Source organism: Thunnus maccoyii, chromosome 20 (assembly GCF_910596095.1).
Source record: "Thunnus maccoyii chromosome 20, fThuMac1.1, whole genome shotgun sequence".
NCBI classification, from domain to species: Eukaryota; Metazoa; Chordata; class Actinopteri; order Scombriformes; family Scombridae; genus Thunnus; species Thunnus maccoyii.
The window spans coordinates 15,220,592-15,236,415 of NC_056552.1; the positions used below are offsets into that span (position 1 = coordinate 15,220,592).

The 15,824-nt window shown below is 39.7% G+C and overlaps 2 protein-coding genes across 2 annotated transcripts; both read right to left on the reverse strand.

Moving 5' to 3' along the window:
* Window positions 1–237: 237 nt before the first annotated feature.
* On the reverse strand, window positions 238–2,575 carry ndufa4b (NDUFA4 mitochondrial complex associated b). The gene is made up of 4 exons (XM_042398130.1): window positions 2,375–2,575; window positions 1,059–1,147; window positions 825–885; window positions 238–578 (listed from the first exon to the last, which is right to left on the reverse strand). Exons 1-4 carry the CDS (start codon window positions 2,414–2,416, stop codon window positions 522–524), a joined length of 249 nt encoding a protein of 82 aa, XP_042254064.1. The 5' UTR covers window positions 2,417–2,575; the 3' UTR covers window positions 238–521.
* A 2,435-nt stretch (window positions 2,576–5,010) lies between these two features.
* Window positions 5,011–15,549, reverse strand: LOC121887394 (protein FAM117A-like). Its single transcript, XM_042398129.1, has 8 exons — window positions 14,841–15,549; window positions 13,227–13,372; window positions 12,382–12,513; window positions 11,929–12,045; window positions 11,229–11,357; window positions 10,889–11,078; window positions 8,279–8,450; window positions 5,011–6,899 (listed from the first exon to the last, which is right to left on the reverse strand). Exons 1-8 carry the CDS (start codon window positions 14,962–14,964, stop codon window positions 6,608–6,610), a joined length of 1,302 nt encoding a protein of 433 aa, XP_042254063.1. The 5' UTR covers window positions 14,965–15,549; the 3' UTR covers window positions 5,011–6,607.
* Window positions 15,550–15,824: the final 275 nt, after the last annotated feature.

The following is a 15,824-nucleotide window of genomic DNA, read 5'->3' on the forward strand; positions in this document are numbered from 1 at the left end:
ACTATTATACCTGTTGCCATAAAGAGATGAAAGGAAATTGTTAAAAGTGGAATAGTATAATTTAAAGAATAATCACCATACGAAAAGTAGATTATGGATGATGTAGACGAATGTACTTTACAACTCAGTTTACAGCTAAAACAAGCGTTACTTTAAAGGGAAATGCTACACGTATTGAATGAAAGATACAATGTGACCATAATGTTCTTGGATTTGTGCAAAAATCACACATGCCAGTGAGAGGGGTGATTGAAACAGTTTTAATAATTTACAACACAGCAAAGTCAAAAATAAATTCATCAATTAGTAAAACAGGTGGTTGTCTGTTTTATTGAGACAGTCATTGATAAATGCATGATCCCGCCCCCCTTCACACTGGAAAGGAACTGACAGAATGAGTTAAGCACACAGCGTGATTCAAACTTCATTCAGTGCCAGAGGTTTATTTATATTTAGCAAAAAAGTGCAAAGGCTCCTCAGGCTGACGACAATCAGAGGCCGAGGTGCAAAGACACCGTGACTTAGAAATCGGGCCTATCCTTCTTCAGCTTGGAGTAGTCCATGTTAATTGTGAACATCTGAAAACACACACACACACACACACACATAGGAAAACAAATGTACGCAATCAGTATGAGGGAGGTGATATGAACTTTGAGGCAAGATAACAGAAAAGATATGGCTTATTCTCTACAAAAATAGGCCTGTGCTTTAAAATCTAACCAACATGCCATGTAAAGAAGTATGAAAAATGACACAAAATCATCAACATGTATCAGAATTGGAGGAGTGAATTTAAGGATAATATGCAGAAAGGCTCATACTTTGTACTGATCATTGGGCCCCAAGTGGTTCCAGGGCTCAGGGTTGTTCTTGCGATCCCATCTGGGGACAAGAGAAGAAGAAAACTTGTTAGTAAAACAAAGTATCCCTGAGGTTATTGGCGTTCCTCACAAAAAACTTAATACTTAACAGGTTTAACAAACATTAATGAACAAAAAGCCAACTGGGGGCTGAAAAAAAAGAGGGATTTATCCTCAGATGTCTCTGGAACTTACGAGACATCGGGGTTTTTCAAGGCCAACCGACCCAGGTACATCATGCTCATGGTTGCCCCGCCACCGATGAAGATGAAGAGAGGGATCAGCTGGTAGGCAAAGAACAAAATCACTTAACATTATTTGTATTACGAGGATACAAGATATGCTGTTGTTCATATTACTATCCTTAACTCCAGTGCTTCTGAAACATTTGGCTTAACTTCCCCCCTTTGTTCTATTTTTATAATGTACAGTATTTTACAACAATTAAAAGAAAGTCTTTAAAAAAGGACTTTCTTGTTCTCTCAAGGTTGGTTTTATTCCATTCCAGCAGCAAAATCACAAGTGTATACAGCTTATCAGTATATATACAGTGTATATATTCAAAAAAAAATCATAAAGGCTGATTGTGAGAACAGACGCAATAACAGTCTATCACATGACAACATACTTTAAAATACACAAGATTTCCCTTTTTTATAGCTATACGTCAAGTTTTTTTAAGTACAATAGCAAGAATGGATCACACTAAAGGAACCAGTGTGGCTGTAGTCACTGTTTAACGGGGGACAAACACATATCACCAGTGGTCTATTAATATGGACGCGTTCACCCCATCGTCCTTGGATAAACAGTGTGACTCTCTTGCATGCACTGGCCTGGCCTTCAGTCATGCCAGTATGGAAACCATACGTGCTGCAGCGACCTACAGGAATGGCTGTGGAGCTGTTCCTCTGAGGCACGCGTGTTTTTCCACTCACATCATGCCATTAGATCATTATTACAACGATTTCGATTACGATATTTAATTTCTGTATGAATGGATCATACCGCATCAGAGCAGGTGACTTTCATTTTTAAAGCTGTCCAATACAAAGAGCAAAAAAATAATCCTGTCATGGAGCTGAAGAGGGTGGTCGAGCAAAGATAAAAGCCTCTACAGGAGGGAGAATAATTACAGGTGTACGGTAAAAGGAAATGCGGGCTTTATAAAGGTTTAAGTGAATTGTATTGATGAAAATTTGCCTTAATCATCCATTTCATCCGAAATCTGGAGCTACATCAGCGAATTTCTGGACCTATATAAAAGAAATATGACACGTACTGTAATATATATATATATATATATTATATTGTCTGACATCCTAATTGTCGCATTAATTGCAGAAGGATGTGTTTAATAAATGCCACTTGAGCGCATTAATGGGCGATCACACATCAGATAATTAAGGAGTGATTTGGTGAAACGAGCGCGTGCGCGTCCTTTCAAGACACATGTCAATGTCATCGGGTCCTTCACCATTCATATTACAAAAAATATGGTTTATACTTACAGCAGGGTGGCTCTTTAGTTGTTTGGCGACGACCCCCAACATGGTGGATAATCCTCCCACTGACAGGGTCCGGTAAAGCGAATGTATGCGGGGCGAAAGGCGCGCTTCTCTTGGGGGCTGCGAGGGATCTGTTACCGTTTCCTGCAGGCCTGATGCAGTGCAATGGCACTCCCCTCCTCCTCTGCTGTTAGCCAATCCGACAATGCAACGATAACAGCTGTACTATGTATCTGTACAGTATGTCATGTGTGGGCCAAGTGTAGGTCGTAAAGAAAACATGTCACATGTTCTCCCCTCTTAACGTTTTTACCGTCTGTTTACTCCATTAACTTGCATGGATTTTCATCTGGTTTGATTTTTTTTTTAAAGCCTTACTGTTCAGTCAGTTTTCTAACAACAGCCACCAAAGTTCATGTGCTAACAGGCCATGCCAGCAAACACTTTTGAATGCACCTTGACCCCCAGTGGCCTTTTTGTCTGGAGGACTGGGAGGACTTCGTCTGGGCTGGAGGAACCATTGTGGCAGCTGATTTTAGTGTGAATTCCTATCTGAAGTTCTTGGACTGCAGGTTGGGCTTCAATCTAAAATCTTGCCCGGGGCACCAACATAGTCAGGGCTGCCTGTTTTAGCTGTCTTATTCTATTTTCGCTTATTTTTGTCTGAAAACAATCACTCTTTGTTTTTGTCACTCTTTATTATTCAGCTACTTCTTCCATAAGGTTTTTTGGACCTTTTCAACGGCTGCATACCATGAAAATGTCAAACTGCAGCTCATTCAGCAGATGTGTGCTATTACTTTCTAGCTTACTTTCTAGCTTTCTAGCATATTCCATTTTATGTTATTTTTTGAAAATCAAATTTTATAATAGTCTATGAGAGAATTTGATCCAACTGAGTTGAAACCTTTGACACTTTGAAACTCAACTGCTTGGACATACAATATCTTATCCTTGGGACCCCATTCAAACTTTAAAATGTTCACAAAACTTTGAATTTTCAAAGTTGTATTCCATGTTGTGAGATCTTTTGTACTTTTGGAGCAATTTAAATCCAAAGTGAGGGCCTTTACAGCAGTTTTCAGGTCTCACTAGTGTGTCATGTGATCAGGCAGAGGGGACAGCAGAGAGTTTTTAGACACGCAAAGAAATTCTAAACATGTCACACAGTTTTAACTCTTCAAGCACATATCATACCTCAAAATCTTGCCACAAGCCTCCTCTCTCTCAGTTTTAGTTTTTGAGATCTAAACCTTACTCATTGAATACAATACAATCCAAAGGCTCTCACTCTCCCATTTCCTACATTTACAGATTCTCTTCCTTCAAACACTTCCTCATTCTCAGCAAATCCTGCTGCCAGTAATAATCTCTGAGCTAGTAACTTCGTTTTTGGCAAATTAATTTTTCCTCAACAAAATGCTTTCCCTGTGAGATTACAAGGTTTTGGGTTCAGTACTCGCTCAGGGCAGCACTCCTCTTAATTCTGCTCTTGTAAATGAAGCTACTTAACATGATTATCTACCATCATGCAATGCAAGTTCAGCACCCCTTAGTGATAAATAACCATTAAGAATGTCAGAGCTGCAACCCCCAATTTGTTATGCAATTAGAAGACTTTATATGAAAATCTGATCTTGCTTACTATTTGTGTGTCATATGTTGGCTCAGTGCAGAGCGCTACTGTCTTACAAACATGACGTCACCTGCAGCCAGTATTAGTCAGCAATTTCCTATTCTGTTTAACTCTTTTAAATTGTTATGTCTTGTGGTTCTTTCACATTTTGTGAAAATGTCTCTGTTTTATGCAAAGTACTTTAATTTGCCTTGTTGTTGAGAAGTTGCCTTGCCTCATGTTAAAGATCTCTAACATGCACACCGGAGATGGTGAAAATAAATCTAAAACAGCACCTTCTGCATTTTAAAACACATAGAAAGGGATCATTTAAATCCTTTTAAACTTGAAAAAATAAAAACATAAACCAACATTGTGCTCAATTATTCTGATTCCAAAGAAGAAGAAGAAGAAGAAATCCTGAAGACCTTTTCTAGATTATTATTTTAGGCCATCACAGTCTGTCAGAGCCTGAGAAATTTGATCATTTTTTTGTTCATCCAACAGTCCCACAGAGAAAAGCTGGAGCCAGCAAATGTTTGGCATTTTGAAAAAATGTGACTCAATCAATTTTAAAAATAGCCGAGAGAAAGTTAACAATTCGCTGGAAGTTTACTGGACTGATTTGACTGTTTCCCACACTTTAAAAGAGGCTTGTAGAAATGAATGAACAGAACTATAATATGTAAAAAAAAAAAAAAAGTCAAAGATCTAAAAGGTCTTGAGAAATCTGACGTAGGACGAGGGAAAAATAGTCACAATAGCACATGGAAGTAATTCAGTTGAACATCTGCCAGTACAGAGAAGATATAACAGTAGGTTTAGTCATAAATTTCAGGAGTTTAGCAATGCAGGGAGCACATGGTGTAAAAATCACATATGTTTACATGGTTTTTGCTCATGCTCTACTTTCATGATGACCCAAATCAGACCAATTTCAGACTCCAGTTACTACACCTCACTGCAGACCAGAGCAGAGTATTAAAAGTTATGACTTAGTCTAATAAATCACAAAGACAACACATTATCAATCATATATTTATGTGGACAGAACACAGAACCTGAGATAACAGTATGTCCCCAGCATTCACACTGATGTATAAAACATTGAAATTTAGGCTTATTTGGGAAAAAAAGACAATGTTTGAATCCATCAGCATTTCACCAGGATACTAAAACTAGGAGAAGTTAATCAAACGATCAGACTAATGAACCTTCCATCCACGTGCACACACAAAAACAAAATATCCTGTCAGACACAATAAACCCAGGACTAACGTATGGAAGAAAACGTCTTTTCCTCCACATAAAAACCCCTCTCCTGGAAGTGCATAAAAATCCACCCGATACAATATCTCATGTATAACACCTGCCTCGATTATACTGACAGAACAAAACTAAAAGTAACAGGGTTTTTTTTTTTTTTTAGCTTATGTTGCAGGTAACTGAAAACGATGTAGAAAATACACATTACTACTCTTACATTTACCAAAAGTACAAAAGTGAATATAAAAATAAGAATTGCGACTCAAAAGTAGCAGTTCAATTTGTGCAAACATATCTACCAGAAATAAAAACTATTTGAACGTGAACTTGTCAGCTTGGCAGAGAAAAAAAAAAACAAAAAACAACATCTCCAGAGAAATGCTAAACATGAAGGATCACAATACTACACCACTAAAACTGGTTAGGTAGTCTACTAGGCTGTGAAACCTCAAAACTATAAACATACCATAAAGCACACATCTAGAACATCAAGGAATAAACAGGTTTTATCCATCAACGCGTGCACGTTACTTTTTTTTTGCAAGTAAACAAATGACAACAAAAATAACATACTGTACAACTTTTAAAGCAGGAATGCAGGAGCTGAAGTCTTTTAGGTACTGATGCTACCAGAGTCCAACAGCTGGAATAATTCCCTTCAGTCTACAATAATCAAAATGTGATTTCATTGTGAAATGTTTTCATCAGGTAAATAAAACCCAACTGATTTGTCGTGCTTTGTACACCACCAACGGTGCAAGGTCAAGTTAGGTAAAAATAAAAAAAATATTGAGGTGAAATGCAGAAAAAATATCTTTGAATACTTAAAAACAACCAAATTTATCCAAGAAGGGTTTTGCTTCTTCTTCTGCTGCTTCTTCTATTTGTAACATTTTGGACAGAGATGACACACTGCAGTCAGAGATTAAAAATCAGTATCAACAACGTACATGTGTGTGTGTGTGTGTGTGTGTGTGTGTTTGCTTCTTTGGGGGGGGAAAAAAAAAAAAAAATCTGTGCAGCAAGTGAGTTAAGAGTAGAGTTAGTGAGAAGTCGTCTCATCTCTCACACGCTCGTGTTTGGCCAAAAATATATCTTTGGATTATGAAATGACAGAACATAAAAAAGGTCTTAATTTAGAAATGCATGGACACCTAAAACAAGTAGCTTATAAAGCATATCCTTTGGATTGCGTATGATATTATTTTTTTCAATATTATCTTTGTTTTTTTTTTAACATTTTATACTTGTTTAGAAAAAGGAATGGTCCTTTCCTAAAACAAAGCAACAGCAACAAATCTGAAATATTTGCATTACGCTTTGTCGTTTTCCGCAGAGGAGATCCTCCGCTGTGATCAGAAAGCGAGGCCCTCTCCAGAGCTTTCTCCCATGACGGCGGCGGGTGCGGGGGGATCTGGAGGAGCGGCCCGGTTGCCAGAGGAGGTTGCCTGGCAGGAGCTTGTTCCCTGGTTTGAGCAACTGCCTGCTGGGGAGACCGCAAGGCTGCGGAACAACAGGTCCATGGAGGGGAGCAGCGGCTTGAGGAGGCTGACGGGGCAGAAGGCCGAGCCCCCATGGGGGGTAAAGTTGACCTTGTTGGGGTCTGGGCAGGAGGAGATGAGGGCTGGTTTCTGCTCGCGTGGAGCGCTAAAAAGAATGAGAGGAGGGAGGCTGTGAGAAAACTGACAAAACTAATAGAATTGGTAGAAATGAAGTTTGGTTATTTACACACACACACACACACACACACACACACACACACACACACACACACACACACACACACACACACACACACACACACAGCACGTCAGATATTATTATCAATGTTGCAATAAATACACTTGTCCCTCACAAATTAACTAAAAGTAGTCACTTCTTGTGCTAAAACCTCACTTAATGTGCTCGGCTTTATCCTACCCAAGAGTGTAACATGATACAAGTTACAGAGACACAAGAGGAAAAAAAAAAAACCCCACTAAAATTATAACAATAACAACCACCAGAAGTATATCGCAACTATAGCTGCAGTTACAAGAAATATTGCACTTGTACATGTTGAGTAAGAAGAGGAGGAGGAACTTAAGGCAGTAAGGCAAAGGGTGGAGGCAAGAGAACAGTACATACACATCCTCTACATTTCCTCCAGTTCTATTAATGAGTAATCACAAGTTTGTACTTTATCTGGACTAAAATCCTAATGAAACATTAGACAGTTTTAAATTTTTTAAATTTTATTGACTAAACTTAAAAAAACTGTTTTAATTGCCTAACTTTAACCAAACTTGTTCAAGGCACATTAATTAAACTATCAGGTCTATATATAAATATCCGTTTACAGTCAATGTGTGAGGACACATCAAACTGGTCGCCACCAGAGGGCGCCCACACACTGACTCAGTCTGAACCAAGATGCTACAATTAGTCAAATTAAACAGGTTTAGAGCTCTTACTTCATTCCAAATGGCCTTTTATTAGATATTTCTCTGTGTAAAAAGGCACAAAAACATCAAAGTAATAATAACAGAGTAGGTAATTGCTCCTATTTTACACATCAAAGGCTACAGGTCTTGAGGAACACTACAGCATATGGGAAACAAATTGTATAAAGCTTTTTGTGGTTGCAAAGGCTGTGTGAAGTCTGCAAAAACGTTGGTTAAGGTTGAAGAATATGACATTTTAAAATGACTAATGACTGGGGGGTGTTGAGTTAGAAAGAGGTGTCGTTACCAGAACTCTGTGGCCTGCTCCACATCTCTGCTTGAGGCTAGCGGCTCAAGGCTACATTTGCTGCTACTAGCATAACACAATGTTTTGAAAAGGAAGAATATACATTGAATAAAGATGGCATCTCGGGTTCTGCTGTATAGATCTAGATTCTTCTTTTCTTCTAAATAGCTGCGTCAAGCTGCTGACTACTGTAGGTGTGGTTCAGAGCAAACATGAGGGAGAAGTCTGTCAATTATGTTCGGATGCAAAATAATTTTAAAAAAGAAGAAAAAAACAAAACAAAAAAAAAAACGTACCTGGTCTCCTCCCAGACTCGGATCTTTTCGCAGCCTTCTGGAGGCTCTCTCTGGAAGCAGCAGCTTTTGTTGGGCCCCGGTGAGGAGGAGATCAGCAGAGGCAGGGAGAGGTCAGCCTCGCTCTGGGAGGAGAACGGAGACAGGAGGCACATCTCTGCGCCGTCTATCAACCCTGAAAATGGAAAGCAAAAAAGTGTCAGTATATTGAAAGATTCTACATTTCTGAGGACAGTTTTAAGTTTACACCAAGATTCGAGGCGATGCACACACTACTTATCGACTGATATTAGTAAGTTGCACCTAACGGTTTCAATTTACACAAACTATTTATGTGATCTGTCATTTAAAGGTCTCTCTGAACAAAATAAGCCTCAGAAAAGTTTATTCTCAGTTTATTTTGTTCCAACTGATGTGTCAAATTAATTTAGTACCATGTGTTAAAACAGGATAAAAGTAGTATAATTCCTAGTAGCTCTGTGTAAACACATAAGCAATATGAGGACATGAGCACCAAAGACAAATTTATAGCTGTTTTGCTATAGCAATACGTCACTTCCCACGACAAAGCTGGGATTTATAAAAACAAACTTGACGGGAGAATGTGAGCACTTTTACTGAAACTCTGACCAATGCGTACAAACATCTTAGAGACAGGGGAAACTGGTGACGCAGATGGTGAGGTGGTAAATTAAAGCCAGATTGTATAACGATTCCTCTCACACATTTCATAATCAAAACGTTAATTATAGATCCACTTTATTATAAACATTCAAGCCAGCAGTGTTACTTCTGTTTGTGCTAGTGAGCCATAATTATTACATAAGAACCTTTCAATGTTAAAAAGATACAAGCCAGCTACAATCTTACTCAATTAACATCTGTAATTTATTATTGAACTATTATTGAAACACTGAGCTTAATGCACTTTCTCACAATCACATTCCTAACCCCTAGAGTAAAGAGGAGAGGGCCAGGCCGTACGGTGCTCCCACTCCTGGTCAGCTGTGGAGCAGCACAGCGCTGCTGGAATGCCAGGATAATGTCAGGATGATGCCAGGATGTTGCAGGATTCTGGGAAGTCTGGATTGCCTCCCCTCCGATATTAAGCTTAAATACACTGATTCCTTTTTTACCTCAATCATGTTAACTGATGCAATTATCATCATTATCGGTTGTAAAGAATCCAAGATTACCTCAAATCGCTTTAAATAACTGCAGAACTGATCGCTGATAGCTATTTGATAATATCTTCGAATACTATGCATAGATCACCAAGTACCATTTTAGTTTTCATATAGTTTTTGTGTGTAAAATCACTGCAGTGAACACATGACTGTGTCGTCAGGCACACAGAGCACTGAAGACAACGACTTCAACCGCTTCACTTCACCACCTGCATGCACCTGTGATTATTGTATTTTAGATATTGAGTGTGAGGTCTCATCAGTCATGCATGTATCTATATAGGCCTACAGTAGATTCTTAAATACCAAGCAGTGAGTTTCAGTGTCCCCTGTGCCTCCACTAGTCTATACACTGACAGTGTGCAGCCATGAGCTTCTTGGTGTTTCCACGTCTGACCACTTTGTTTTATTTATTGAATTGTTTCGTTTGTTGCACCGACTGCATTACTGCTGCAGCCTTCAGCCTCTCGAACTTTCTTCTGTTTTTAATACTGCTGCCGTTCTCCACAGGAACAACATGTACGTCGATATTCTTGTGGCCTTTTGCATTGTTCCATTTATGGTTAACTGTATGAGTGAAATTGGTGGGATATGAGGTTCAATCGCACGCACACATTTTGCAGTTGATTGTAATTTATAAAAAAAAAGGGGAAAATATGTGCATTCGTTTCACCAAACCCCTGTTTTGAATGTGAGTGTTTGTTTCAGTTTGGCTGCAGGAACGTGTGTTTATGTGCAGATTGGTTTTCTGATTTTAGGTTGTGTCTGAGTGGGTTTCTGATTTTAGGCTGTTTCTTGATTGTCTGCAACAGGTGCAAATGTCACACAGCAGCAGTTCACTTTCCCTTTTGTTTTCTAACATTTCTGCTTTTCAAAGCTACTAACTGGTTTTGTCCTAAAGCATCAACTCCCAGGTACATGTTTGAAGGCTACTTCTAGGTCTCACATTTGAAAATGCTCTACAATTGACATGATGAACAAACAGTTGCTGGTTTGCTGTAATGCCTGTAAAAAGGCACTTTCTGTACAGAACATACTAGATGGCAACTACAGGTATTGTCAATGTAGTACATTCTAAAAACCAAGAAAAATACAATTTTTGTGGTGATTAAAAACAAAAGCAAAAAAAAAAACAAAACAATCACTTTAGTGGTCAACTTAGTGGTCATAAATAAATCCAAAATTCTCTCGTTCAGCCTTTCCAAGAAGTGGAAAGGCTTTTTATAGCACATATGTGCTATAAAAAGATGTGTTGGACTAAACTCTTAACCACCGTGGAATTTGTATGAATTTTCTCTGTTTTTCCATCTACACGTCTTTTTCTATTCATCTATCATTCACCTTCGTATATATTTGTTAGAGAAACTGCACTATCCTGTTTGTCGTGACCAAAAGACTGAATGACACCTTGTACTTTGAAACCAACCTTGGTGCGAGTCCAGAAGTGCGTCTTCACAATTGGGCAGGGAGCTGGAGATATAGGTGGGAGAGGAGCAGGGTGAGGAGGAGGTGGGAGATGAGGAGAGAGGTGTGGTGGCGGCGGGGTCACTCTGAGATCCGCTGCTGCGGCTCTGCGAAGGGACTGGAGCCCGGTGTCCGTCTGGAACCTCAAGGAGCTGAGCCAAGAGGAGGAAACAACAATGTTTACACTGCTTAATTAACATCAGAAGAAGCTTTTTCAGAAATCTCGGAGTCTTTATACAAGTTAAATACTTTCTGATCCTTTTGCACATGCGTTTGTTGTGTGGAGGGGAGGTGAGAGGTACCCTGTGCTGCTGATGTGTTGGCTGGCAGATGAACATGCCTTCCAGCTCTTGGTTGAGGCCCTCCACGCTGCAGCGCAGCCGAGGGACCAGTGTAGACAGGGGAGCGAGAGGGATGGGAATTGGCTGAGTCTGAGAACACAAACAACAAAGCACATTCTTCATGAGTTAAATATTGAAGCAGCATGTGCTGGAGAGATCACAGAAATTCACCAAGTCCTAAAACGATGGTGCTCATGAAAACTTATAAACACTTTCTGGCACGAATCAGGTTCATAAACTTCCTTTTCGGTTTATCATGTTGCAACGCACAAATCTGAAACCTCCTCGGCCCAGTGGAGGGTGGCACCACCAACTAAACAGTGCAGAACAGCTGTGCTGAAAAGCAGAAGAACGTTTTTCATTCTGAAAAGGAGAAGCAACGTGATGTAGTGGCCTTCCTGTTGCTTCAGTGTTTGATTTTGTTCACTTCCTGCTGATGAGCAGCAACGTTTATTCACTTTGATGATGAATGTAATGAGTGAGAGTTCACATTGTTGTATTAAACACTATTAAGATAAAGATACATACATGGCATGAAGCCAGAGAGGTTGCGCTAATATAAAAATACTGTCAGATGTACTTCTTAAAAATGTACACGCATGCATGTATGAAGGAGGCTGTGTAGTATATGTTTATGTGTGGTGATGAGATGGTAAAGTACCTGAGTAGTTCCCAGGCTACAGCTCCCCTGAGGATACCCACACTGGCGGTCTTTGTCATGTCCCCCTGAGACTGCAGGTTTGCTGCGCTGCTGCAGCTGTTGTTTTAGTTTAGCAATCTGCAATGAACAGAGGTTATTGTCAGTCAATCAGCTCGCAGGAAATCCTTCAAACTGACAAATGCCACATTTTACAACAAGAATTCTTCATAAGTATTTTGTATTATTTTAGCAGTGAGTAATGAAGAGTGCGGCTCAAGGAAAAGTGTGAAAAAGGGAAGTTTCTTGAGAGATGAGATCATTTGTCTCGTGTTGCTCAATGCTGTCAAAATAATTTAGTTAGGTGTTTTTCAAGAACTTTCTCTCCTTGATACAAAAATTAAAAAAAAAAAAACTCACTTTAGCAAATCTGGTTCCCACAAACACAAAAGTTGAGCAATAAAGGCAGAGATTCACCTCCCGGAGATGTTCAGCGCTGCCCCATGATGCCGACCGTTTGTGACTACTGCTGCTGCTGCTGCTGTTGCTGCTGTTGCTGCTGCTGCTGCCTCTCCTGCTCTGCGTTTTGTCTGTCCATGAGTCTGGGGTCTGAGGAGGAAGAAACCACAATATGGTGACTCACACCCTTCAAATAACATTCAATGTGATTATAAATATTTAAAGTTTCAGCCTGACTGGAAAATGTTACGTTCAAGTTGCACATTACATCAGGACTTCACACATATTTTACTAATTTGTTGCACACTTAGCACAGATCAGATTCTCATGCCGAAAGGTTGATCTGTAGCCAAATCACACCATCCACACCCACAGAGTCTCTGTCTTCGCACTTGTAGAGGAACAAAAGAGCAGGGGAAACCGAAAAACAAAGAGGGGGGGGAGGATGTGGGCAACCAAAAAGCAGTGGCGAGTGCCTGCACACTGAGCAGAGAGGATGGGTGCAGCCAAAACGGCCTCGTCAGCTGACTTCAGGGACTGTTCTCATGGCTGTGGTTCTCACTCTGTAATAACTGTGCAAGCACACTCCCTCCCTCCCTCCCTCAGTCCGTCTCCTAGCAACTTCTCTCTAAGCAAAAAGTGCTAACTAATCTTTTAACACATAACCCAACTCCAAAAATAAACCACGGCTACACAGACACATTCAAAGAGTTAAAATATAAAAGTCAGACTTACAGTCTGACTATGGAAACATGAGTGGTAAAGTTGCATTCCACGCATTTCTCCCTGACAAAACGGTTTCGATTCAAACTTGCCACCCTAAATATGTTAACACCAAGGAACATTCTTCATCCGGAGCTGACCTGAGTGGATTTGTCCTTGCGAGACAGGCTGCCCTGACCCTCTGGTTCTTTGGGCCAGTGTCCCTGCAGGTACGGACCGATGATGGCATCAAGAGACATCGTCCGCCTCATGCCGGGGCTCAGCTGCTGCGGTTTGGCTTTCCCAGCTGTCAGTAGGATAACAACTTTTTATTTTACATGTGGCAACAGACTCAAATATCTTTTATGTTTGCCTCAATTGGTGACAGACTTTTGAGGCTAATATCAGTTTGTACTCATTAACATTCACTCTTTTCACCAACATAACAGAAACCACATGAACAATACTGTGGTTACTGACTGTCTATGTATACAGCTCCCACATCAGCCCTACAACCAACATCATTATTTAATCTGTTGATTATTTTCTTGATTAATCAATAAGTCGTTTAGAAAATGGTTGATCACTGTTTCCCAAAGCCCGAGATGCAACCGAAAATGTCTCGTTTTGTCCCAACACAACAGTCCAAAATCCAAAGATATTCATTTTACTATCATAGAGGCCTAAAGAAACCAGAAGATATTAACATTTAAGAAGCTGGAACGAGATTAAATGACTCAACACAATTAATCGATTATCAAAATAGTTGGCAATTCATTTTCTGTCTGTCGATTAGGCTAATTGTTGCAGCTCTAATTCAAAGTGTGTGAAAAGTGTAAAACAGCTACAGTGAGCAAGCTTTAGGCTACTTCATGTCAACACTGATCACACTGAACTGAAATTATTAGTTGATTAATCAGTTAGTTTATCAACATAAAATGTAATGTAAATACTTTTGATTGTTATATTGACAACAATTATGATACTTGATTAATGGTTTAAATAATTTAAGGAAAAATGACAAAATGGCCGGTCCCAGCCTCTTAAATGTTCATATTTCCTGCTTTTCTATGTCTGCTATGATAATAAACTGAATATTTTGGGTTGAGAACTGTTGTTCAGACAAAACAAAAACACTTTGAAGACGTCACTTTGGGCTCTGGGAACATCTGATGAGCATTTTTCAGTATTTGATATTGTTAACAGTTAATCGACAAGGTATTCATCATTAATCAATCATTACTGTAATAATTTTGTTGTGGGCCTTAACAGATCTATATAGTATCTATAAAGTGACAACCATTTGCCATATACTGCTGTAGTATTAATACTCTATTTATATGAAGTCAATGTTATTGTTTTATTATCAAAATCAAATTATAGTATGATAGACAAATCTTTAATCTGAACACAGCTAAATTCATAGCACACAATACACATTTAACAGTGAAGGTTAATAGCTGATTAGTGGTTGTCTGTTGAAAAACTTTGTTCAGGAAATCACAGACAGAGATGCTGTAGTGACTTCAGTGTTGATATTATTGATTATTATATGATTGGATGAAGCTACAGATGTTTTCTAATCACTGGGGCTTTATTGGGTCAGGCATTTCTGAGGTAAATCAGTCAATTTCACGTTGAAACTAACTATAGTCATGAATTTTACTTGCAACCTGTGCAAAGCTTTATTTTTATTTCCCTTTTTTTTGCATTTCCCATCATATAATTTCTTCATGACTACATGATCCATACAGTGTGACAGGTGTAGCTCATACCTGACTTTCCATCTCTCCGGCTGGGTCGAGGTTTGCTGGCCAGCTGGTAGGGAATGGTCGCCTTGAGGGGCTGTGGACCCACCGCAGCTCCCCGTGTCTGTCCAGCTCCACTTCGGCCTGACATCTTTCCAGTGACAAATCTGGGACAGCCTGGCTCTCAACTAGCTGAAATGAGCAATGTATGTCCTGCCTGATGGAGATCTGGGGGCGCTCTGGTGGAAACACTGGTGGTGTGCTGGCTACCAGCTGCAACTCTTCCTCCTCCTGGTGATGATGACTACTCAAAAACCGTTACAAAACTCAGTCTTGAGTCATACAGACACCATTTCCAAGTTTATACAACTACCAGCAACACTTAGCTCGACAGATGAGTCGTTATTTATGGCTTGTGATCAAGTCTTCGGCGGTGATCATACTTTTTTTTCTGGCTTGAGTGCGAGTTAGCTGCCTAGCAAGCAAAAGTTTCTTTGTGAAGATGTTGAGATATTTCGCCCCGTTGTCGAACAAGGAAGCGGCTCCAGCTTTAAAAAGTCACTTTAACGTCAACTCCTACGTCTTCTGAGCAAACCTGGGTGTATATTTCATTATAATTTTTCGGGCCGGAGCGAGTTTTGGTGGCCCAGAAAAAAGTTGCGAGGTGGACAGAAGATTTCTGCTCTCCGCGTTCTTGTTTCAACTCCAAACACTTCCACCTCCTCCTCCACGCTGGTGTGGGTTTAATTATGTCGGGGGCGGGACCAGCCCTGGATCTCACTTTTGATTGGTTTGTGCAATGTCAAGCTTCGACCCTATTGGACAATTTGCCATAAATCCATCAAACTCGGACAATGAAATGTGTTGTCACCGCCTCCGATTCATATCTCATATTAACTGATTTTCACCATAAAATTCTTGTTTAAATGCCTTATTTGAACTTTTAAAGCCTGGTAATCAGCAGTAGTAACTTTAAACAGTCACATTTAAAGTTAAAAAAAAATACAGACT

Bases quoted from the DNA above. Each gene is read 5' to 3' on its own strand.
- LOC121887394 (XM_042398129.1), bottom strand. From the start codon at position 14,964: ATGTCAGGCCGAAGTGGAGCTGGACAGACACGGGGAGCTGCGGTGGGT. The intron at 13,373-14,840 runs GTATGAGCTACA...TCCTACTGACAG, and splicing joins CCGGAGAGATGGAAAGTCAG to CTGGGAAAGCCAAACCGCAG. The intron at 11,079-11,228 runs GTACCTCTCACC...CTCTTGGCTCAG, and splicing joins CAACACATCAGCAGCACAGG to CTCCTTGAGGTTCCAGACGG.
- ndufa4b (XM_042398130.1), bottom strand. From the start codon at position 2,416: ATGTTGGGGGTCGTCGCCAAACAACTAAAGAGCCACCCTGCT. The intron at 886-1,058 runs GTAAGTTCCAGA...TCTTGTCCCCAG, and splicing joins TTGAAAAACCCCGATGTCTC to ATGGGATCGCAAGAACAACC. The intron at 579-824 runs GTATGAGCCTTT...GTGTGTTTTCAG, and splicing joins GGCCCAATGATCAGTACAAA to ATGTTCACAATTAACATGGA.